Source organism: Hyposmocoma kahamanoa, unplaced genomic scaffold, assembly GCF_003589595.1.
Source record: "Hyposmocoma kahamanoa isolate Upper Pololo Valley unplaced genomic scaffold, ASM358959v1 114, whole genome shotgun sequence".
Lineage (NCBI taxonomy): Eukaryota > Metazoa > Arthropoda > Insecta > Lepidoptera > Cosmopterigidae > Hyposmocoma > Hyposmocoma kahamanoa.
In genome coordinates, this window is record NW_020653383.1 from 9,004,506 (window position 1) to 9,029,661 (window position 25,156).

Here is a 25,156-nt window from a genome sequence, read left to right on the forward strand (position 1 = left end):
CACAGGTTTTTTCCTAGTGCAAACTCCAGCGCTCTCAAAGGAAACTTAGTAATAGGGGTTAAAGTATGAAATTGCCGATTTGTACTGGAAATCTAAATTGTTTATTTTTTAAATTTTTAACAAATTTATTTAATCAAAATAGTTGCCATTATTATCTATACATTGCTGCCATCTAATGGGAAGGTTATTAATGCCTTTGCGATAGAACTCCGACGATCTAGACTGCACAAACTGTATGAAAGCATTTTGTACTGCCTCCTGGGAAGAAAACTTCTTGTCACGTAGATAATTGTCCAAACCACGAAAAAAAATGGTAGTCCGTTGGAGCAAGGTCTGGTGAATATGGAGGATGACGAATGGTTTCTAACTGCAGTTCCTGAAGGGTCAAAATGGTTTCTCGTGCTGTGTGAGGTCTCGCGTTGTCGTGGAGCAATAATGGTGAAGATCGATTCATGAGTCGGGGCTGTTTTACTGCTAGTTTTGTCAACATGGTTCGGAGTTCGGCACAATAGACATCTGCCGTTATTGCTTGACCAGATCGGAGAAAACTATAGTGAATAACACCATGCTGAAACCACCAAACAGTTACCATTACCTTTTTATTGGTAAGTTTTGCTTTAGGACACTGTTGTGGCATTTGACCTGGGGTCAGCCATTGCATTTTTCTTTTCCGGTTATCATAAAGAATCCACTTTTCATCACATGTTACAATTCGATCCAATATTCCTTCATTTCTGTACCGGTTCAACAAGGCAACACATGTTTCAACACGCGTTTCTTTCTGCAGATCAGTCAAATCATGAGGCACCCATTTTTCGTATTTTTTTATTTTATTGATTTGACGCAAGTGAGTCAATATTGTGGGTAAGGTAACGTTAAACCATGCCGCTAATTCCTGGGTAGTTTGACTAGGATCGGCTTCCACTATCTCTCTTAATTCATCGTTATTCACCTGTGTGGGCGGTCTTCCTCGTGGCTCGTTCTTTAAGTCGAAATTTCCATCAAGAAAGCGTTTAAACCAAAATCGCACGGTGCGTTCATTAGTAGACCCCTCTCCAAACGCAGCATTGATATTGCGGGCTGTTTCTGCCGCGTTAGTTCCGCGTCGGAACTCGTATTCAAAAATCACTCGAATTTTCGCAGTATCCATCTTTCTTGTCTAAATTGAATAACAAAAACAATTGAAAGTCGATATTGAAATGTTTCAAATTAAAAAAAAAAAAATCACAGAAACCATTTGAAAAAAGTTTCATTCGAAAACCTCAAACCATGAAGATTCTATGAAAATTCAAAGAACCTATTGCAATAAAACGGCAATTTCATACTTTAACCCCTAATATTAAGTTATTGTACCAAAACTTTTGTACTTTACCTTTGTAGAGAGTAATAAATATTTTTGTATTTGTAATTAACATTTACGTAAATATAGTTAATAACGTATGTCCGCGTATTAGCAGTGGAGCTCCTTGTGGAAGAGTTCGTTCAGGGAAGTACTGCCACCTTATCTAATTCTCCAAGCAATGATGTGAGCATTACTACGTTTCGGTTTGGAAGGGTAAGTGTGCTGATGAAAGCACAAGGGACTTGTTAACTTATGTGTCAGGGTGACGGACGCAGTGGCACTGCCCTAAGATCTTTGCGATTTAACGCTCTGAGTGGGACTGCAACTGTTATGGATAGGCGTGGCAACTCAGAGCTTTGAATCGCAAAGATCTGCGGAGCGCTACCAACAGCGCCCGTCACCCAGAGACATAAGTTGACAAGTCCCATGTGCCTGTAATTTCACCAGCACCTTCAAAACCAAAACACAGTAATGCTGACATTACTTCTTGGCGAAATAGATAATGTGACAGTGCAATCCAGGACGAACTCTTTCAAAAGGAGCTCTCCTGCTATTAAAATGTGTTTCAATTAAATTTTTGTAGGTTTTGGCTAAAAAGGTGTTGTCATCCAGCACATAACAATTATATCTCCTTCCAGGCAAAGTGAACCCAACCCAGTGCGAAGCCCTAACGATGGTGGCAGCCCAGGTGATGGGCAACCACGTGGCCTGCACTGTCGGCGGCAGCAACGGCCACTTCGAGCTCAACGTGTTCAAGCCCATGATGGTCGCCAACGTGCTGCGGTCTATTCGGTTAATCGGTATATACAAAGTTTGCATTAACAGAGAACTGAAAACCAGAATATCTGATACCCGCCTTAATTTATACGCCAGTGTGACGTTACTCTCTATGTTTAAACTTCTTGTAAACTACAATCGTAATTAAATCAAGCGCGCTATCTATGCCGTGATATTTTACAAACTTTATTCAACTAATGAACTTCGATGATCTCTGTGGTGCAGCGTTTAGCACTGTAATCGCTAGTTGAAGACGTCTGGTGTTCGATTTTGAACCACTTTGGTTAACGAACTTTCTAAAATGGTTCTGGATAGAACCAAAGAATTGATTTCGTTTTTCTGATACTTGTACTACAAGGGTTTCCCTCGTTAAAGACCAAGTGTCGAGTGCCATTGCTTAGCACATTATCATTATTATTCTTAGTAAATATTGAAATAGAAAGCTTGTAAAGAGTTTTCAATTATAAAACTTAAATATTTCAATTCTGCAGTCCATTAATAGTTTTCGAAAATAGGATTTGATATTTCGTGCTGAACAGGCTGACTTTCAATGTACTGTTGTAATTGCAGAGTGTTTATAGATATGAAAACATAATACTTATCAATAACTTTTAAGTTTTTATTGAATCGCGATGTTTTACTACCATGATATTCAATTAGTTTTTGTGAAATTACTCCACTAGTAGTTGTTACAAAAAAAAAATAAAAACAGCAAACTGTAGTTAAAATCCAAATTCTGCCTTGTTACAGGCACGTAGTAAAAATCGTAAGATCTGCTGGTTCGTTCCATAGCTCAGTTGGGAAAAGGTCTTGCACGGATTGCCGGAAAGCGCTGGTTCGAATCCAGCCAGTTTCGATCTTTGTATTTAATATTTGTCAATAATTTGAAAACAAAAAAAACTAAAACATAATAATTCAATAATGACTCAAGTCAACCTGGCTGAAGTCAACGCGTGACCACAGCCAGTGCAACCTGGCCGAAACGTCGGGAAACTAGGTAGCTGTGAAAAATACCTATTCGTAAGTGAACGCGTTTATTCCCGTTTCCAAATGTTAGTACAATGCAACTCGAAAGCTCAAAAGTATATATTTATAATAATTTGTAACCATAACAACGTTAAGATTACTATTTTGTAACGGATGGTACCTCAATCATGTTTTCCGTTTTATCAGGCGATGGCTGCAAAGCTTTCAACAAGAACTGTGCAGTCGGTATCAAGGCGAACGAGCAGAAAATCTCTCAGATCATGAACGAGTCACTGATGCTGGTCACTGCTCTCAATCCCCATATAGGTTATGATAAGGTATGTTTCTATAAACGTAATTCATTATACTAGGGAAGTAACTGAAAATTTTGACCGAAAACGTTATTAACATCGTATGATTTAACGTTTATTTATATTTCATATGTAATGTTAGCACTTCACACGGCTATTGCGTATTGAATATATTTGGCAAACAATCACTATGTGTAAATAACATGTTTGACAAAGTGTTTGCCTTGTTTGCCTATTCGACAAATATAGCAAACGCCAAACTCGCGTTACCGCGTGCTGGTCGGTTTTTCGACCCTCACCAAAGGAACCAAATAGGCAAATACGTTTGTAAACCGTTCGCACTACGAACGAATTCATTATTTTAACTCATTTGGCTCCATGTGTAGACAGGCATATTTGTCAGTGTTTACATGTTGGTCTGTACGTATTATATGATTCGTACGAAGCGTTTTGCTTCCACATTTATATGGCGAGCGGCTAGAGAGTGGAATTCCCTACCTGCAGACTTATTACCCGAATGCTATGATTTGGACCTTTTCAAGGCGAGAGTAAATGGGCATTATTTAGGTGTGCATGCTACGTTGTCGACCTCATCATCACTTTCCATCAGGTGAGATGGAGGTCAAATGCGCCCATATTTTTTTTATAAAAAAAAAACTTAAAATATTTTTCCAAGTAGGGGAGCGTGGGTGAATGGGAGCCTACTAAGGGAAATTGATAATAAAACTCATAATTTATGCAATCTAAATTTTTATTACTTATGAATGTATGCTTCGCTTATTAAATAATCACACAAAAAATATGAAACTGAAATAAAATTTTTGGTTTAAAAGAAAAAACAAAAACATGTTATTCGCTCCCATTACCCCATTGTTATTATAAATAATCAGTCTGAAAAAGTATATAAATTAAAGTAATGAAATATATAAATTAAAAACTATTGAAAATAAACAAGAAAGTTTTAAAGGTATGTGGAATATCCAGTAGATACTGCAATGGGGCGAGGACAGCCAAATAGCTCTCATTATCCGCGTAACATTGAATTTAAAAAAAAAACAGTAAAAACATTCAATTTTTATTGTAATTTCAAGCATAACACCTAAAATTTGATACATATGATGTCATAGCTAGTGTAAATACAATATAGTATCTATGCATTTTAAGGCTTAACTGTGATGATGAAATTTGGCAATTTTTATAAGCGGGGAGCGAAAAACACAACCATCTCGTACGACTAAACGCGGGGTTCTGCGGTGGCGCCCGCGGGAGACGAGGTTTGTGGAACGGTAACGAAGTCAGGAGTACCGTTTGCATAAATACGAGCATCGGCAAAGTCCAGTTTGACGCAGCTCTCATTACCCGCGGGCTCCCAATACCCCAAACACAATACATCAAACATCCAATAGCGAATACAAGTAGCCTTGTGAAGTGTCTAAAACAAAGTCCCAGCCGCAACCTGTAAAGTGCCCGAAATGTTGACTCATTTGAAAAAAACAATATACGCGTTTTACATCCGAAATAATGACAAACTTCGATATAGTTTATGTTACATAGCATTAAAACAATCATTTATGTGATTTATATTTCAAATGAAACTAAAATAAAAAAGTCAATGAATTGGTAATGTACAAAATTTTATAACATATAATATACTTTCATTGTGTTTGCATGCCTCATGTTTGATCGGGCACAGTAAAACAAATAATAATAATTTGGCTACAGCATAAATATAAAGTAAGGTTATTACAATACAAGATGAGATCCCTGACTCTCAAAGTAGGGTCATCTATGACATGCGAGCCAGTATTCTTGTTTCGTCAACTTCTATACAACTTGTGTTTCCACCATAAAATGAATTGTTAATTATGAATATGCGTAACTGAGTGAACGGAAAGTTAAAGCCAGAATCATATATATATGATTTTCTAGAATGTGTCAAAGGAGCATCTGACTGTTTATCGGGGCGTGCTGGTCCCAACCCTGAAGCGTTTCGCAGTATATGTTGCATAATGATTTCTATTTCTATAAGTTTAAGAGTGCGTTCCCATTATGTCGTGACGACAGCTAGTCGTGCAGTTTAAAGCGTCGCGGCTTGTATATTTAAATGAAGTTGCTTACGCATAGAACAACACGATTAACTATCGTTCGATTAACTGTCGTTCACAACTTTTTTGACGTTACGATGACAGGCTGTCTTGGCAATGGGAAGAGCTAGAACGACAGTCGGCCGACGATGAATAAAACGTCACTAAAAATGTAACGACAGATAATCTTGTTGTGGTGTCAAAGATGACACTTAACACATTCTCGCTCCACACCAAATTACGTTCTTCGCCGGCTAGTAAGAACCCTACCAGTTCAGTCGCCTAGACCAGACTCAATTAGAAATGTTCATTTCTCAAATTGGTCTTACCAGGATACGAACTTGAGGCCTCATCTAGCGCACACAGTAGAAACCGCTAAGTCACAGACGTCATCTATTGTTGTTAATTAAATATTTATTTAAAACATCAAATTTTCTTTACAGGCCGCGCAAATTGCGAAAACAGCCCACAAAGAAGGTGGCACACTTAAAGGTACAGCGATCAAGCTAGGTATCCTCACCGCTGAACAGTTCGACGAATGGGTGAAGCCTGAAAACATGCTCGGACCTAAGTAAAGATCTTTGTGGAGAGTTGTACACACCATAGTCGATACATCGATCAATTCCAACTGTCTAGTTCATATAATGCCATGAGATGCTATTGCTTTTTAGTCTATACTCAAAGAATATTACGTCGACCATTTTCATATTGTTATTCATATACATTTCTTTTTTATACTGATGTCAAATGTTTGCCTACAACCTTACCTAATGGTGATTCAGATGGTAGTCGAGTGTGGAATTTGCTTCTAGAAGGTGCATTTTTGTATTGACCTTAAAAAGACCTACAATATCATATTGTGTATTATTCCTGTTACGTCGAGTTTTCAAGATTCTTAAATTCAGAATTACGGTAACAAAATATATTTTTTAAATTGTTTACATATTTAAAAACAATATAATGTCATGGCATTATTATGGGGCAAAAGCCGCACCGTTTTTACATTTAACGATTGATTGATTTTCTACCAATCACATCACTATTTTGGTAAATTGATTTTTAAGCTCCAACAAAAATCACGATCTTTTAACTGGTGTGTATAACTCTTAAAGTTATTGTTTTATAATCAGGAAAAACAAACGTAATCAAGTATATGCAATCATAATTACAGGTACCGGCAAACATCTTGAGCATAGTGTAACGTAGTGGGGGAAATTACGCGCATCTACACTTACGTGCATATAAAAGAGTTTAAAGATTATATTTAATCTTTTTTTTATTATTATAATACATACATATAGGTATGTTAGCATACTATTCCATATGTTAGTCTTTAAGCTATGCATTATATAGGTCACAGTTGCTTGATTTAAACATAAAATAAATATTGTGCAAAGCGTTATATTACTGAGACCTCGTAGAAAAACAATTACTACTCTATTTTAAAATATAATTTTATGCATAAGTATAATTTTCATAGGGTATAATTTACTTCTCGCCCTCTTTCTACCGGGGTAGATAGAGGCAACAGCGCCTGCTACAGTAAGTCGGAGCGTTTAATTTCAGTAATAATTCGTCTACAGATCATCTTGAAAATTGGTTAACGTAGTAGGGGAAAGTTTGCATCTAAATTTACGTAGGTACGAATTAAGAGTATTCCGCATTATAATAAATAATATGAAAGCTTTATATTTCAGAGATTACATAAAATAAACAATTAATGCTATATTTAAAAAAAAACTTTATTCATAGGCTATAATTTACATTTACTTCACACCCTCTTCCCATCGGTCAATACAATCTTGCTAAACTTGTATGTGTAAGTACATAATTTATTATTATGGTAGGAAATCTATCCCTTCCATAAGGTCGAAACCAGTAAAACCAGAGCTGGTGCTGGGGGTTGGGTCAGTAAAAGCAGAGCTGGCCCTAGGGGTTGGCTCAGCACAAGCAGAGCTGGTGCTAGGACTTTGTTCTTGAAAATCATCTTCGTAATAACTGTATTCATTTGAGTCACTGTCATCATCGACAGATATAATGAATTCATCAGTGACCACATCAACAACATGGTCACTTTTTATATATTGTGCCTCAATCTCCTTCACTTTTTGGCATAATTTTCCCCATTCGCTGGCACCCATTAACACAACTTTCTCCTTCACAAGCTCTATTACTGTGTTAATGTTCCAGCTTACATTTTTGCTACTAACATACCCTTTAATGGCTGCCCAAGCCATCTCTATTGGGTTGAGATCTGGATGGTACGGAGGTAAGCGAAGCACTGAATGATTGTGGTCAGCTAATATTTTGTCGATGCTAAATTTCTTGTGCTGCTCTTTACTTTTTTTTATTAAGTTATAAATTTGGGGTTTAAACATATTTTCGTGGTACTGAATGCCCTTTTCTTGCAGCCATTTCTGCATATCTGCTTTTTTGGAATTTGCAGTTGGGGCGGGATTCGACTGTTTATTATGGTAGGATGCGTTATCAACTACTACGACCGAATTTGGTGGCAGATTGGGTAGCAATTGACACCGCACCCATTTTTCGTAATTTTCGAAATTCATATTGTCATGATAGTCACCAGATTTTGTGCCCGCTTTAAATAAAAGAAGCGCATTGGGAACAAATCCAGCTTCGGAACCCGCGTGAACAATGACAACACGTTGCCCTTTCGAAATAGGTTTTTTAAGACCCTCAGTTGACCCATCTGACCATGATTTGCAACTTGCATGCGAAGAGTCGACATAGGACTCATCGGTGTAAATTACAGGTCGTCCTTCTTCTCTATACTTGCGTATTTTTTGCAGATAGTCAATACGTTGTACACAGTTTGTGACAACAGTTTTCTATTGTTTTCTGTTTTTTTCCATCGGAAGCCTAAAGCGTGTAATATTCGCCGTAAACTCCGAAGTCTGTTTCACCGTTTCATTATAAGATTTTCCGTCTTTCTTCAAGAAGCAATACACGTCATACACCATTTTTCTGGCTTGCCTTTTTAAAACTATGTTAGTTTGTCGTGGCATAATGTCCCTTTTATTTAAATATGAACAACAACTCGACAAACAATTATAACAACAAAACTCAACAATCCAAAAAACAATAACGAAAACTTTATAAGAAAAACAATAACGAATAACTTTTTGTGCACGGGAGTGTATGAGGAAGTCAGCGGGGACGTAGACGCACTGCGGGGCGCAAGGGCGACTGATCTACCAATCGCGCGCTCGATATGATTGTCCTCCCGCGTCGCTCCCCGCGCTTTCCACCATTGAGACCTAAAATTCGTTTCTGCGCATTCATAGCTTACGCTCAAGATGTTTGCCGGCAACTATAAGCATGTTATTTTATGTATTTATAAAGTATCTTATAAGATCTCTTTTTGTTGTAATGGAGATTCCTAGTTTGACTATGGAATCCTAAGAAAAAATAAACTTTGTTAATAACGTAAGTAAACAATTGTGACAATCCGCGTGTAATGGTACCATATAGCTGGATTTTAACACGTTAATACCTCCACCGAAGCTCAGAGTTGCAATTACAGAACTGAAACGCTATGATGGCCGTTTTGACAGCTTAAAATAGTGAGGTCAAATCTCAATTCATTTTGGAAAAAAATATAATCAATTGCGAGTCGCATCTTTAAGTGTTTAGATTTAAAACTAGTATTGCAAGGGGTAGTTGATTAAAAAGTTTTAATAAACGTCACAATTGCAGCTTAGAGTAAGAAAGTATCGCCTAAACCCGAGTTTATTTCCAAAAAATGTTGGTACATTTGTTACTTTAAAGGGTGATAATACACTAGTCCAAACACAATTCCGATAAAATATTTTTTTTTAAATTACTGATTAATGTTCAAAAATATGTTTTATTATAATATAAAAATAAGTTATGTACGATTTTACATACATAACTCAAAAACTCCCGAAATACATATCCAGAAACCATTGGGTTTAGAACAAGTTTTTATGCATGGTTTAAACGAAAATTATATTTCATATTAGTATTATATACAGTTAAAATATATCCACAGCATTCCATAGCCTTAAAGCAACAAAATGTACCAACATCTATCGAAAATGAATCGGGTTTAAACGTTACAAATTTAATGTCGCCTCTCGAGCTGCAACTGAACCCGGGACTAGATTTGTCTCAAATTTCATTATTGTTGACAAGAAAACAGTCACGGAATCACACGGTACTCGCATTTGGTCTCTTTCGGGTTCCGTTGCAACTTTAAACCGACCCCTGGTTCAGATACTACAAACCCTAAATTGGGTTTACTGCACGTCACTATTGACAACAATGTTCAGCAATTGGCTCCTTCAACGTAGTTATGAATTAATACGAAACTTGATGAGCGGACAAACGTCAAAACGGTCATCATAGCGTGCCTGTACTTTAGTGATCATTACGATAGATTGATTGAGACTATCAGCGCAGAAGTGGTAACCCACCACACGTTTTTTTCTACAATACTACTTCAAATGATACTAAAATACATAATTGCTAAAAAAATATTTTTTTTAATACATGCAAATAGCATTCAATGTATAAAATAACTATGTATTTTAGTATAATGGGATATTGTAAAAAATAAATTAATGCGGGTTGCACCATTTTTGCACTGATACCCTCAATTGCTGGTCGCAGTTTTCAATAGAAGGCTGCAGTGACTCAGAATATGTAACCCCAATCCTCTAGATGAAATGTCCACAGAACGTAAATGAAATATGTATAATAAAAATATATTTGTAATATGAAGTTTGTTGACTATCACGATGTTTTATTACAATGATATTCAATTATTTTTTTTGTGAAATTACTCCACTGATTTATTATAATTATAATATTAATACAGAAGACACAGAAAATAATTCATTGGATCCGGTTGGATTCAAACCAGCATCTTCAGCATACCAGGCCGATATAAAAATATAATTGTTGGTATGATACACAGCACGGTATTCTAAACTACATACCATTGTAAATAATTTCATAACAAATCATGTTTTATTTTAGTAAAAAAATTGTGTAAATTGTAATAAGTATATTTCTCGTTTTGAGGAATTTTTTTTTTTTTCAGTTTATATTTGCTGACATTATACAGGATATGAAAATAAAATTTGCGTTTTTATTGTCTTATTACATGAGGTATTTGACGTCTCACAGGGAAGTATCTTCGGTCCGACTCTATTTCTAGTGTACATCGATCAATGTCCTGTGTCAGCTCCCCTTGTCGTATGGGAGAGTATTTGCTTATCTTTAAACTCATGGCTAGAGGCATTCCGTCAAGCTTAATTGGGTTTTGATGCGGTGCATAATTGGTTGAAGTCCAACACTCTAACGCTAAACACTGATAAAAGTATCGTTGTAACTTTCAGCAGGACGAAGGCTTCTCAGCCCGATCCATATCCCCATCGCATCATTGCCCATTGCTGATTCCCCTGACACATATTACTGCAACTGCCCTATTACTACCAATGCTGAATATGTTAAGTATCTAGGTATTTTGATTGATCGCACTTTAACTTTAAGCCACACATTGATGCACTCTTCTCGCGTATCAGAAAGCTGATATTTGTTTTCAAAAATCTACAACACGTTGTTTTCTCTAATATCATAAACGGTTGATGTAGCCGTCTGCCAATGATTACTTGTTTACTGTATCACTGAATGAAATGGAGCTGCTAAAACTAACGTTCTCAAATTAGAATGTACTTACTCAAAGAACCGTTTTGAAAGTGGGCTGGAAATTACCATTCCTGAATCCCACAAAAATTGCGAAGTGTTAACAATTCGCCAACTCTTTCTCGTCCATACAGTTTTAAAAGCACACTCCCTAACGAAATTTGAGCCAAATTCAGTGATCAATAAACGCCGTAAACATTTTGTTCATTCACACTTCGCAGCAAATATTCGCTTTACATTGCACAGCGATTCTTTTGCTTTTTGAGTGTCTATTTAAACAACGAATTAAAGTTATTACTTCAAGTTTATAAACTTTGCAGATATGACTGTCAACATAATATATGATCGTCTACTTAATTTATTTACTTTACTGTTATTAACTGAATCTTCAAAAGATTCACTTGACACTAAGAGTTCAATGTTTAATATGCGTTGTCTAATTGGGTGGGAGCTGGTGAGCTGTAATAATTCCTGTTCAATATGAAATACACGTAACCAAGTTTCTTCCTTTCTAATATTATTCAAATATTGCTCATGTACTACAATTATTTTCTGAACTTTAACAAATATGCGTTTCAATAGATAGTGTATGGTATTACAATTACAAACTATAATTATAAATTACAGTTTGCTAGTATGGGTAGATGGCGCTACTAAACAAAATAAAATAATCCACGAAAATCTGTGAAATAAGCGCCATATTAATTGATTTGTTTGTTATAATATATCACTAGAAATTAAAGTAGGTTTTTAAGTAGCTTTGATAAATTGCAGCTCGTCAATGTAAAAATAGAACGCGGTTACCGGTCCATGATAATAGCGACATTTTTTTTTAATGCTGATCGATTCAGTTTCATGTAAGGATCATTTTATGGTACCGAAGAAAAAATCGGGACGGCAGAAGTTGGCAAATTTAATAAAAACTTTTTCATAGAATAGCAAAATGCGACGTGCACTACATTAAACAATAGTTCAAATAGTTAATAATGAAAAAAAAATTCATATTAATTGTACAACACGACTTAGCTGAACTATGGAACTTTGGTCTTATATGCATAGAACGCTTTTAAGGCACTTAAAAGTTTTTGCATAGATTTGTGAACGCCATGCTGCTATTACGAATTACCTATATGAATAATAAACTTTATAAAAATCTAGAACTCATAGACTAATATATAATACTGGAGACTAGAACTACTAACTGTATAATAATATAATTTATTTAGCCTATCCCGAAGACAAGAAATTTTACCACTACCATGGTAGCTTCTATCTGATTGAGTATTATTTACAATATTACATCGAATTATCCTTACATAGTTACAGAGTAAGTAAATGTGGAGGAATTAATAGTGATTATCACAAATTGGAAAGATATAGGTGGTCTATCCTCTTTGAAATTATCCCTACCAATTTTAGCGAAAAATTTTTCCCGATCCTTAGATTTTGAAAAGCATAGACTAAGAATTCGTTCACGGCACTAATGCGGAATCCATTCGGTCACTCAGATTACCAAACCGGAAACTGATAATGTGCGGGAAAATTAAAGCTAGGTAGTAATATTTCATTCGGCCCAAGCTTAGTGGCTACCATTTAAGCAAATAAGAAAATTAAATTGATATTTTTTTTTAAAACAAAGACAGTTTAAATCTATGTTTTAGTTACAAACGTTAGATTCTTTTTCGTATCAATAATTTGACAAAAAATGAAAGTTTCGAAAAAAAAAGAAATTAATTTATAACAGCTGATATTTTTACAAATTACTATTTTATAAATATATTTATATTGTTTTTATAATACTATACATAATAGTTTGAGCACGGCGATGACTTCATCAGTTATCAAACTGTCTAGGCTAGTAAATGTTCATTTACATAAATGTCCTTGGGCTTCTCGCCCCTTTGACAGTTACTATTTTTCTACTACGAATAATTCTAAGGTAAGAAAATTTATATGAGAATACAAAGCCTTGGAACGTTCAAACTTGTCGCTAAACGACGGCAAATTTATGACTACTGAGTTTATACCTAACTATAATAACTTATATGAATGTATGTACGTATGAATGAATACCGAATAATAATAATAATGAATATGAATTAAAAGTTTCATTATTAAGAAGCACCTATGTTCTCTAAAGTTTGATGTTTATTATTTCTTGATAGAGACAATAATTTTTATAAGCATCAATCAAACTTAACAACGATGATGGTTTACCTTTTGTTTTAATACAGAATTGTTGTCAAGTGAAGGTATATTATTAGCAGTGGAGCTCCTTGTGAAAGAGTTCGTCCAGGAAAGTACTGCCACCTTATCTATTTCTGCCACCAAGCAGTAATGTGACCAATACTGCGTTACAGTTTTGAAGGATATGGGTGCTGGTGAAACTACAGGCATATGGGACTTATCAACTTATGTCTCACGGTGGCGGGTGGCAGATCTTTGCGGTTTAAAACTCAGGCACCGCAACTGTTATGGACAGGCGCTAGGCGTATCGCTTACTACCAAGCGTCAACGCCCATTTACACGAGGAGAAAGTTTTCGCGCGGCCGCGCGGTTGTATTTTTCGGAGGAATTTAAATGTTGTTGCCTAAAAAATAGAATTCAGACTCATCATTAATGTATGTACGTGAAGGCGTGGTAACTGGGCGGTCGCTGCGCGGCGGACGCGCGAAAACATTTTCCTCGTGTAACTGGGCGCTTAGATTTATTCGACCCATCATTTGATATCATAAAAATTACTTCTAAGTAATCTGTTCCTCATTGTAGCGAAAAGAAAAAGATACAATGGGCGAGCTTGATGTACCCGACGACAAATTGTATGGTTGTCAAACCGCCAGGTCTATTATGAACTTTCCTATTGGCGGCATTGAAGAAAGAATGCCGGTTCGTCAACACAATAATAATCTGAATTAACTTTCATGAATTACTTTTTTCCGTACTTCTATATTTTTTATATTATTATTTTACAGTATCCAGTAATTGTTGCTTTCGGTGTATTGAAAAAAGCTGCCGCAAAAGTAAATATAGAATTTGGATTAGATAAGAAGATTGGTATGTTGTGGTATCCATGAACTCTCAGTTTTGAGTAATTGTGAAACTAATTTATTAATAAATTGGCAACAGCAATTAATGTTATTGTATACGTTTTATCGCAAAGTCTATTTATAGTGATATTTCAGCGGAAGCAATTATGAGTGCATGTGATGACGTGATTTCCGGAAAGTTGTATACTGAAGGTCACTTTCCCCTGGTCATTTGGCAGACTGGTTCTGGTACACAGTCAAATATGAACACTAACGAGGTTAGAAACCTGAAGTTTTGTAACGTAATTATTTTCGTAGCTGAGGTAAAATAGTGGTTTTGTGTTAATTGTATTTCTTGCAGGTGATTGCAAACAGAGCCATTCAAGCTATGGGAGGAAAGTTAGGCAGCAAAGATCCCGTACACCCGAACGACCATGTCAATAAGTCTCAAAGTTCCAACGATACTTACCCTACGGCCATGCATATTGCTGTGGCTTTGGAAATCCGTGACTGCCTCATGCCTGGCTTAGTGGCTCTCAAGGATACATTAGAAACTAAATCAAAAAGTTTTAGTAAAATTATAAAGATTGGCAGGTGTGCTATTTCATTTTGACTTGGGTGACTTTGAAGTATTTGTTACTTACTTCATTGATTGTAACCCACAGGACTCATTTGATGGACGCCGTACCGTTGACTCTTGGACAAGAATTTAGTGGTTACGTTCAGCAACTGACTTATGGCATTGACAGAGTGTGTTCTACTCTACCCAGATTGCACTTACTAGCTTTAGGTGGTACGGCAGTTGGCACTGGCCTAAATACCCGAATTGGTTTTGCAGAGAAATGCGCTGCTGAAATTTCAAAAATTACAGGTTTGTTTTATATTCAAAGATACGAATGAAGTAAGATAAATACGTTGTTTACGTTCGCTATTTTTATCATAGGACTTCCATTTGAAACGGGGCCTAATAAATTTGAGATGCTAGCAGCTCACGATGCGATGGTGGAAGTATCTGGCGCTCTCAATGTTATCGCAGTTTCCCTAATGAAAATCGTGAATGACATAAGATTGCTTGCGTCGGGACCTCGGTGTGGTCTAGCCGAGATTTTATTGCCAGAAAATGAACCAGGTTCATCAATTATGCCAGGTAAGATTCACAATATTTCCCTGCATTCATAAGAAATAGAAAATTTAGTCAGTCTAAATTAAAACAATTTTTGGTATTGGTTTTGTTTCTCTCGTCAATATTGAGTCATTATTTTGGTCTTTTAGTTATCGGACATGATATTTAGTTCTCATCTTTGCACAAAATTAGTAAGATCGGTTATTTGAAAAAATAATTACAGGTAAAGTCAATCCAACACAATGCGAGGCTCTAACAATGATAGCTGCTCAGGTAATGGGAAATCACGTGGCTTGTACAATAGGAGGTAGTAACGGACATTTCGAGCTTAACGTGTTCAAGCCTATGATTGTTGCAAACGTTCTGCGGTCGATTCGGTTGATTGGTAAGTGTACGAAACTGTGATTTCTTTGTCATACTGCAGTCGTATAATTAAATTTAACAATCACATGTATTGCTGTGGTACACTTCGTCATATCTCCATTTACTGGATTTTTTTGTATTTCTTTGTGGTGTTTTTATTTGCGTTGAATTTTAAACGAATTAACCGATCGCCTCAATCTCTCACTATCATAATACTAGTTTATTGTGTTCCAGGCGATGGATGCCAGGCATTCAATAAAAACTGTGCAATAGGTATTAAAGCGAATGAGGCAAGGATAACAAAGATTATGACTGAGTCTCTAATGCTGGTAACTGCACTAAATCCACACATTGGCTACGATAAGGTTAATATCATATTATTATGTTCCTGTTTTCGACAACAATTTCGTTTTAAAGTTACTTCCATTTATTTACGGCTGCTATTAACATTTAACCAAATTGCAGGCTGCACACATAGCAAAAACGGCGCATAAAGAGGGTGGAAACCTTAAAGATACAGCTGTTAAACTAGGATACTTAACAGAGACGCAATTTGATGAGTGGGTACGACCCCAGGACATGCTGGGACCAAAATAAATATACACATGGTTTCGATCATTGAATACAGAGATTAGTAGAGTAAAACAAAATGTAGGCACAGAGTTAATTTTAGTTTTACCATCTTTATAGGTATCATTCAATACTTATAGATTTACCTGAGAAATTAAAGAATGATCGTGTTAATTTCCAAAATGATATTTATATCGCCTTATGCTTGTGCTTATTTATTTAATACCATTCTGAACTTTTTTTACTATTTGGGTCAAACGACTTTTAAATGTTCATGAAATTTTTAATTTTAATTTGATTGAAGATTTTAATACACATTATTATTTTATACGCTAAATAATTGATTCTTTTATAATTAGCAGTGCAAATATCGTAGGAAAAATATAATTGTTGACTTAAAAATCCATACGACCGGACTTGTGCTTGATACAGCTAAAGCAACTATCCCGGTGTGAAGTAACGCCTCACCCTGAAAAGGAAGCCAAGCTTCCTGGCTGCATTTTTGGCCATAGATTCAATGTATCTGTCGAAATTCAGATTGGACGACAGGTCCATTCCAAGTAGCCGGAGACGGTCGGCTATCGGTATGGATATATCACGAAAAGTGTGTAGAATAGACACACCTGCATTTTGGTAGCATTAAATTTGACAAGATTGGCATCGCCCCAATCGGAGACGGCTGAATGTCAAATCCAAATGGCTAACTATAAACTCTCAATAAGATTGGATTTCCTCTCTACGGACCCTTGCATTGGTCAAGTACCTTTCTACAACTGTGCTGTCATCAGTGTACGTATAAGTACCTGAAATTAACATATCAATGATATGCAGCAGGAAGAGTGTTGCAGACAGTACGGAACCTTGAGGGACTCTATCGGGCATCTATCGCCCGATGTTCGGAAGAGTAGCATTCCAAGATCACTCAAATGGAACTTTCGCTCAAGAAATCCGAGATCCAATTGCAAAGGTTAGTGGAAAGCCCATAACATGGAAGCTTACTTATAAGGCTTGCGTGCCAGACCCTGTCAAAGACTAGAAATGTCCAAAGACACTGCAAGTGCGTCGCCTTCCTTTTCTATAGCCTCGCTCCATACGTGATAGGCATACACAAGAAATCCCCAGTAGATCGCTCTCTCGTATTGGCGATCACCGAGGAGGTCGTTGTCTTCAAGGTACGACAGGAAACTGTTGTTGAGTACATGTTCCATAGTCTTGTAGAGTATGGAAATGACTGATATAGGTTTATAATTGATAGGGTCAGCTCTGCTTCCTTTTTTGGGTACAGGTTACACGTTTGCAAGCTTCCACGACCTGGCAACTGCACCAGTCTCAAGTGACAGGCGATACAGGCGTGTGAGAACAGGAGACAGCTCAGGCGCACAGTTACGTAGGACCACTGTTGGAATTCCATCTGTAACCGTTAGCTTTTTTCTAGTCAAGATTCCGCAGAGTTCTAAGTACAACTTTTTGGGGTATTTGAACTGGCGCCATAGTGCAGTCAGCCTGAGGTAAGGTAGGTTCCCTGCGGCACCCAGACGCAAACTTTCTGCAAAGAGTGAGGCAAAGGGATTCGCCTTCTCTTCTGCAGTATGGGCCTGAGTGCCATCCGGTCTTAGCGGAAGTGGCAAAGATGGGCGACAAAAATTACTTTGGACCGCTTTGGCCACGAACCAAAAGGATTTGCTACCTGCTGGATAAGAGGCAAGCTTGGAGCCTATGCTTTTGCACGCTTTTGCACTTCTTGAGTGCACTTGATCGAACTTGACCCTTTGTTACACGCTTTTGCACTTCTTGACGGCTATATTAAAAGCTTTCTTCAGATTTCGAGTACTCGGAGCTTTGCTCAGTCGAGCATCTGCCCATGCTTGGTACGTTCTTTTCAGATATTCCCATTCTACAAAATAAATTCCAAAAATCATATAGAACAAGTATTTTAAACAAATAATTCAAGGAAAATTGTAGCTTTATTATATAAAGAATAAAACTACACGAATTTGTCCCACGGACAATCAATTTGGTTGTCCATACGACAGGTTGTCCAAGGGACTTTTTTATAATTTAAGCTACCTGAGGAAGAAGTGAGGTTTTGTGTCTTTTATATCACTCTCACAATGAAACCAAGAGTAAATAGAATCTGTTGCACCATAATTCAGTATGATATAACAATCTATTTACCTATTTCTTGTGGTGGTCCGGGGGATACACAATAAACACACCCACTCTCTTAAGCGCAACTCGGCCAACTGATGCCACGGGTTCGCCGAAATCAAGACGACAACTAAGTGTGTTATCTTGCTGGTAACAATAGCTATTTATCATTATAGCTATCGCACCATCTCTGTATTGTTGTTAGAACTTTTTACCGGTTGTCCAATAGACTTAAGTCACGTAAGATTTTATGGGGACCAAAACTTAATGCAAAAAAATCCTAAAATTGATAAAATAAAAAATTTAAATATGTAATTACAAATAATTGCTGGATATTGATTTTTTCGTGGTATGAAATATCATGGTGCGACAGTTACTTGAAGACAAACCATAATACGATGGATCGATATTTTGGATCACTCGGACAACCATTAAATAATTGGATAATTTAGTAAAGATGTTAGTTAATGATATATTTATTTTGGTATTTATTTTAAGAAAACCATATATAAAAGAAGTATAGTTTTAAAGAATTCTTGTTAGTGTTCTCACTTTGCCTGGGACACAATGAGTTGGTCGTCGACAAATAAAAGTTGATTGACCCATTTACTTGTTTTTATTTTAATTTCCTTTTTATATCTGTGCTATTTGACTAATAAACTTTTGATTTGCTTTAAGAGATTAAATAAAATGTTAAATATGATTCAACAATTTATTTGTAGTTTTAATACCATTTTGTTACCTTTAATTATTTAATCACAAAACAGGATCTCGTTCAAAAATTCTTCATTCCAATTTTCCCCAATATTGATTATTTTTTCATAGACGAACGCTAGGGCAGATGACTATCATCTTGAAAGAAATGGAAACAGGCAATAATGAAAACTCTCAACTCCTCCGAGGCCGAACGGTTACCATGCCGGACTGCCACGTAGTGGTTCCAGGTTCGATTCTCGGGCCGGGAGAAATATTTGTATGGCCTACATTTGTTTCTCTCGTGAGTTTGGGTGTAATTTGTGGTCGTATATATGTGTGTCCTTGGCACCCGCGACACAGTGTTTCCCTAGTGCGGGTCTATGTTGAGTGTTTGCGTTATTATTATTATTAATAAATAAATAAATAAAATAAAATTGTTTAGCAGTTGTTTATTATATCTACTTTAAACTCTATTATTATACCAAAAGAAACCTTTATGATATTGTTGATATAAACTGACACTGGCCCAAAAATAATGTTAACTACTAGTACTTAGTATGGACGCTGAGGAGTTCTGAATATCTTTGTGGTTCTGATTAGTTCACCATAGACCGTGGCTTATGGATTTTGAAGGGCTTTTGTTTCCATAGTCTAAGGGTTTTGTAAGCATTTATTTTTTAAATCTATGGCATTTATTTTTTAAATAGGTATATCGACTATGATAAACTTCTCAGTTTGTTTAATTGTCGTTGCTCTGTTTAATTCAAAAAAATATCAAAATTTTTAGTAGAGCATTGCCGTAAATTTAAATTTTCGAAATGGCGTGTACCATTTGTCTTAATCCTGATGGAAAACCGGTAAAATTCGTAAGTACCATTATACTATTTTAGTACACAAGGAACGACAACTGATGAAAATATAAAGTATAAAATCTAGTCAGACAGGCCGTAGCTACTGAATTTATTCTGATTACAGCGGAAAGAAAACGATACTATGGGTGATGTAGATGTGCCTGATGATCGATTGTATGGCGCTCAAACCGTGAGGTCTATCATTCACTTTCCTATCGGCGGAATTGAGGAAAGAATGCCTGTACGTATTTTTAAACCGAAGTGTTGTTAAGAAACACATTTTATTGTAATTTTTTTGTATTTACGTGTCCAGTATCCTATCATAGTTGCTTTCGGAATATTAAAAAAAGCTGCAGCTAAAGTAAACTTGCAGTATGGATTGGACAAAAAGATTGGTAAGTTTTCATTGAATGATTTAATTTCTGAGAATGTCCACTGACGTTCCATTAAATGAATGATTATGATTTTAGCGGAGGCAATAATGTCAGCGTGTGACGAAGTAATTTCTGGAAAATTATACCGAGAGGGTCATTTTCCTCTTGTTATCTGGCAGACTGGTTCAGGAACGCAGTCAAATATGAACGCCAATGAGGCTAGTATTTGGTGATTAGCAATACTTCACGTCATGTCCTAGAATAAAATTTGAAACAAAACTACCTCAATGATCAACTACCTATTAAAATGTCATTAGTCTATTATGAGTGTAGTAGCTACCTAAAACATTTTCCAGGTGATTGCGAACAGAGCTATTCAAATAATGGGAGGAAGATTGGGTAGCCAAGATCCAGTACATCCAAATGATCACGTTAATATGTCTCAAAGTTCCAACGACACTTATCCTACTGCCATGCATATTGCTGTAGGAATGGAAATTCGTGATCGACTAATACCCGGACTCGTGGCTTTGAGAGATACATTGGATTCAAAATCTAAAGAATTTGCTCACATAATCAAAATCGGCAGGTTACTAACTGGTAATTTACAGTAATGTTTGGAAAAAGTAGCACTTTGAAAATTTACGATTACAATCCACAGGACCCATTTGATGGATGCTGTACCTTTAACTCTTGGTCAGGAATTCAGTGGTTATGCCTATCAGCTTACCATGAGTATTGAAAGAGTGTGTTCAGCTCTACCCAGATTACATTTATTAGCGATAGGTGGAACTGCCGTCGGTACTGGTTTAAACACCCGTGTCGGTTTTGCTGAAAAATGCGCTGCTGAAATAGCAACTCTGACAGGTAAAACAAGTCTTGGTCATTATTACACATACTTTAGAAACAAAGTAAAAGATTTACGAATTAAATTTAAGATCTGATGAACTACTATTTTCCCTTCCTAGGGATCCCTTTCTCAAGTGGACCTAACAAGTTTGAGATGCTAGCAGCTCACGATGCTTTGGTAGAAGTATCTGGCGCTCTCAATACCATTGCAGTTTCACTAATGAAAATTGGCAATGATATAAGATTATTAGCATCGGGACCTCGCTGTGGTTTAGCTGAGCTGATATTGCCAGAAAATGAACCAGGCTCTTCAATTATGCCGGGTAATCGAAACATTAAATCTTAATGTCAGGGGGCCTACCACAACCTCTTAATACAATATTACTTTAACCTTACATTGACCTTCGTACAATAACGCGCTTAAAGTAAGCTTATTGTAATGTTAAAACTACGATGTTTTATCAAATTGGCATCTTTGTGAGTATTCATTCACTCAGTTCGTACTATGACGTGACGAATATTGCTCTTATGTCAAATTTAGCAATCTCCTTCAATCAATCAAGTCCTTGTCATTAGGATCGTATTTCCAGTGCTTGAAATCATATTCAAGTCCTGACTTGAGCCTTGAGTAGAGTTCTGGAATACAACCCTAATGACAAGGACTTGAGTTTGATTTCTATTGCTTTAAATCATACTCAAGTCCTGACTTGAGTATTAAGTAGTGTTATGGAATAACACCCTCAAAATTGATGCAATGGAAACAATATTATTCAGTTTTATTGTCTTAATATTGATTTGTAATGATAAAAAGTTCAGTTGAACTTATTTATTTACATATAGCTCCTCAATATTTTGTTTATTTTTTATTTAATAGCACATAAGGAAAGAATTGTTTATTTCGTAAAATATGACAGCGCCATCTATATGCTCCTTGGCGAACCTAACAGTTGACACTAGACTATAGTTCCGAATCCACAACGTGACTATCAAGACTCAGCTTGTTTTATTTATTTTGCTTTATGAAAATGCGGAATAATTATTGAAAATATCATAATTTTAATAAATTTTATTATTACATACTTTACTTTTTTTAACAGCCATAATTCTCTGAATGTAAATAACATTAAGTACTTAAACATTGTACTACGATAAGACGATTCGGAACATCATAAAAGAAAGAGATGGCATTATCTAGTTCACACAGCGTTATCTCTTTCCTATTTTTAGTAAGGAATAGACAATATTGGGAAATCATTTGTTCTTTCCATCACTTTTGTAAATAATACATTACTTGGTTGACATGTTCGTCATGGTACGAATATGAGTAATATTATAATAAGCTTACTTTAAGCTTACACTGAAATAAAATTATTTTTGGAAAGGTTATGGTAGGTCCCCAGGTCCATAACAATGTCTATTATTATCAAATGTATTTCTGTAATAGGTAAAGTAAATCCAACACAGTGCGAATCCTTAACAATGGTTGCAGCACAGGTGATGGGTAATCACGTGGCATGTACGATAGGAGGCAGCAATGGCCATCTTGAACTTAACGTATTTAAACCCATGATAGTGGCAAATGTACTGCGATCTATTCGTTTAATTGGTGAGACAATATTAGATTAACCTATTTGACTTTTTATGATATATTTTCCATTAGAAACAACATTTTTGTATACTGGCTCAATTTTAGTCATCAATGTAGTGATATTTTACAGGCGATGGATGCCAAGCGTTCAATGCACATTGCGCAAAGGGTATTCAAGCGAACGAACACAAGATTGCTCAAATCATGACTGAATCTCTTATGCTTGTCACCGCGCTGAATCCTTACATAGGCTACGACAAGGTAAAAATATACCTACTTTTTATTGTTCTTGCCTTGGAATTTCAGAATTATAGACTTCATTCAATTCTCTTACAGGCGGCATTAATTGCTAAAACTGCTCACAAAGAAGGCGGAAACTTAAAACAAACTGCTGTCAAGCTAGGGATTTTGACAGCAGATCAATTCGATCTATGGGTCGTACCTCAAAATATGCTTGGGCCTAATTAAAAACGGACAAGTTCAATAGAACTTGTAGAACATTGCGCTGTACTGTTTATATGGCTACCAAAGATTCATTAAATAGGTGACGCTTAGTTCTAAAACAGAATAATAAGATTAGTTCACTTGCTGATTATAGTTCACTTGGTTCGTAATTCATTTTAGTCTCCCGTGACCCAGCAAAGTACGAAGCGCTAAACGTCTATACATTAAAATTTACTAAATATAATTACATGCTTCAGGCCCTAGTAAGCATGTCCTAAGTTTTGTATGAAAAACGTATTTTTCTACATACCCTATGATTATATAGAATACCTACATAGCTCTAAATTTAAATGCTATGTTCTCATTATAACGTACACTGAGCGTTTTCGTGATCATAGGTTTCATATTACATTTTGATGTACCTGTACACGGTCCTAGGAAGTTACATCTCCGGGTGAAAATTTTACATCTTAAATTTTAAAACCCCAAGTATGTGACATGACATTACGTTCATGGCATAAATAAACAACAAGGTCCTAAAAAAGGAGAAAAATTTTCGGCTAATGTTCGACATATTGAAAATGCATAAATAGACCGTGAACAACATTCATTTTGCCACAGTTCGTGAATTAATGATAGGTTGTAGGGAGGTGTAAGGTAATTTTTATAAATAAAATTTTTAAAAAATAATCAACTGAAACTGAAGATACATAAAAACAGAAAATTTCAAAATAAAGTTCAAATTTTGTCTTTGGAAATGCTAAATATTAATGTAACGTATTCAATAAAAATGTTAATATTTTTTGTGACTATTTTATGAGTAAAAATCTATAACTATACATGTATAGTAAGTTCGTTTCATTTAATGAAGCATTGTGCTGAAGACGACTAGATGACAAAAGTTAGTATGAGAACAATGTGGTATTGTGTCGTCAAACTGATACTAAACAGTTAAATTTTAATTTTAGCGCACATTACACCAATTATTCAGGTCCAATTCATTTGTAGGTACACCTTGTTACTTTGGTTAGATTGTCCCACGGTAGGTATATTAGATTGAAAGTTGTTATATCAATCGTCAACATAGATTCGTCTATTATTTCCTGTATTTTTTTCCATCCTTTGAATATACCCAATGACCTTTAAATCGTGTAAAAATTAGTCAAATGTCTGTATACCACAAATTAAATATATTATTATTTCCTTAATAGCGGATCCGTTGAGTGTCATATCTTTGTAAGCTGAGGTTATATCGACCAAAAACATGTCGTTTATTGTTAAATTTTACGAACCGGACCTTTCTGGGAGGTGTGTTTGTAGAAGTCATTCTTCATTGGTGTCCCACTTATTTTTTTTATAATTAAATTTCAATTCATATTTATATCATAGTGAAACGAAAACTTTCTGCTAAAGTTTATTAATATTATAAATTAAACAGTTTCTGCATTCTTGGATGACAAAAATCTATGGTAGGTATGGATACGTTCTTTTGCATTCTTCATGTTTCTGGAATATTAATCATAAATCGATAAGAGTTCTTAATAATTATTTTTAGTTTTTCGAATGAATATTAAGCAGTGTTCAATAAAAAGACTTCACAGCACTGATATAGATAGATAGATAGATAGATAGATAAAACGTTTATTTGTTACTACATTCACACGTACATAACAGCAAAAAAATAATAAAAAAAACAAAAACACCGATATCGATAGTAGGTTGAATTAATGTGATGATTTTAAGTTTAATTATGATCCTTTACCTGTTATTTATGATCCTGTTGATATTTATACATTGCCATTTACAAGATTTAAAACGTATTGTGACAATTTACACAAAATGTTAACCCTTAACTGTAGTCGTGGGTCCAATGAGCCCAAGTTCGTTCTTTAAATTCGCATAGGATACGCTTTAGGCGACGCAGCTCTGCCTTCTCCATGTCACGCCAAAGCG

At 35.7% G+C, this 25,156-nt stretch overlaps 4 protein-coding genes across 5 annotated transcripts in view; 3 read left to right on the forward strand and 1 right to left on the reverse strand.

Annotated features, from left to right (window-relative positions):
- The window catches only part of LOC113239562 (fumarate hydratase, mitochondrial-like), a 31,469-nt gene extending 25,144 nt beyond the window's left edge, over positions 1 to 6,325 (forward strand). Inside the window, exons 8-10 of one of the 2 annotated variants that reach the window (XM_026476631.1) lie at positions 1,981 to 2,142; positions 3,293 to 3,423; positions 5,924 to 6,055. In XM_026476631.1, the coding sequence (XP_026332416.1) occupies positions 1,981 to 2,142; positions 3,293 to 3,423; positions 5,924 to 6,055 (425 nt within the window). Of the gene's footprint in view, positions 1 to 1,980; positions 2,143 to 3,292; positions 3,424 to 5,923 lie in introns of both variants that reach the window. The other variant, XM_026476626.1, reaches the window with a different exon arrangement.
- Positions 6,326 to 7,318: 993 nt separating this feature from the next.
- On the reverse strand, positions 7,319 to 7,903 carry LOC113239436. The gene has a single exon (XM_026476447.1). It carries the CDS (start codon positions 7,901 to 7,903, stop codon positions 7,319 to 7,321), a length of 585 nt encoding a protein of 194 aa, XP_026332232.1.
- A 5,089-nt stretch (positions 7,904 to 12,992) lies between these two features.
- On the forward strand, positions 12,993 to 16,504 carry LOC113239611 (fumarate hydratase, mitochondrial-like). The gene is made up of 10 exons (XM_026476664.1): positions 12,993 to 13,110; positions 13,941 to 14,057; positions 14,144 to 14,225; positions 14,354 to 14,475; positions 14,559 to 14,791; positions 14,863 to 15,068; positions 15,141 to 15,344; positions 15,544 to 15,705; positions 15,918 to 16,048; positions 16,149 to 16,504. The coding sequence occupies exons 1-10, from the start codon at positions 12,997 to 12,999 to the stop codon at positions 16,278 to 16,280; spliced, it is 1,503 nt and encodes a 500-aa protein (XP_026332449.1). The 5' UTR covers positions 12,993 to 12,996; the 3' UTR covers positions 16,281 to 16,504.
- Positions 16,505 to 19,915: 3,411 nt separating this feature from the next.
- LOC113239444 (fumarate hydratase, mitochondrial-like) lies at positions 19,916 to 23,821 on the forward strand. The gene is made up of 10 exons (XM_026476459.1): positions 19,916 to 19,963; positions 20,073 to 20,189; positions 20,262 to 20,343; positions 20,419 to 20,540; positions 20,679 to 20,911; positions 20,984 to 21,189; positions 21,291 to 21,494; positions 22,616 to 22,777; positions 22,890 to 23,020; positions 23,096 to 23,821. The coding sequence occupies exons 1-10, from the start codon at positions 19,916 to 19,918 to the stop codon at positions 23,225 to 23,227; spliced, it is 1,437 nt and encodes a 478-aa protein (XP_026332244.1). The 3' UTR covers positions 23,228 to 23,821.
- Positions 23,822 to 25,156: the final 1,335 nt, after the last annotated feature.

Bases quoted from the DNA above. Each gene is read 5' to 3' on its own strand.
- LOC113239436 (XM_026476447.1), bottom strand. From the start codon at position 7,903: ATGCAGAAATGGCTGCAAGAAAAGGGCATTCAGTACCACGAAAATATG.
- LOC113239611 (XM_026476664.1), top strand. From the start codon at position 12,997: ATGACTTCATCAGTTATCAAACTGTCTAGGCTAGTAAATGTTCATTTA. The intron at 14,792-14,862 runs GTGTGCTATTTC...TGTAACCCACAG, and splicing joins AAAATTATAAAGATTGGCAG to GACTCATTTGATGGACGCCG. The intron at 15,706-15,917 runs GTAAGTGTACGA...ATTGTGTTCCAG, and splicing joins GCGGTCGATTCGGTTGATTG to GCGATGGATGCCAGGCATTC.
- LOC113239444 (XM_026476459.1), top strand. From the start codon at position 19,916: ATGGCGTGTACCATTTGTCTTAATCCTGATGGAAAACCGGTAAAATTC. The intron at 19,964-20,072 runs GTAAGTACCATT...TTCTGATTACAG, and splicing joins ATGGAAAACCGGTAAAATTC to CGGAAAGAAAACGATACTAT. The intron at 21,190-21,290 runs GTAAAACAAGTC...TTCCCTTCCTAG, and splicing joins TGAAATAGCAACTCTGACAG to GGATCCCTTTCTCAAGTGGA.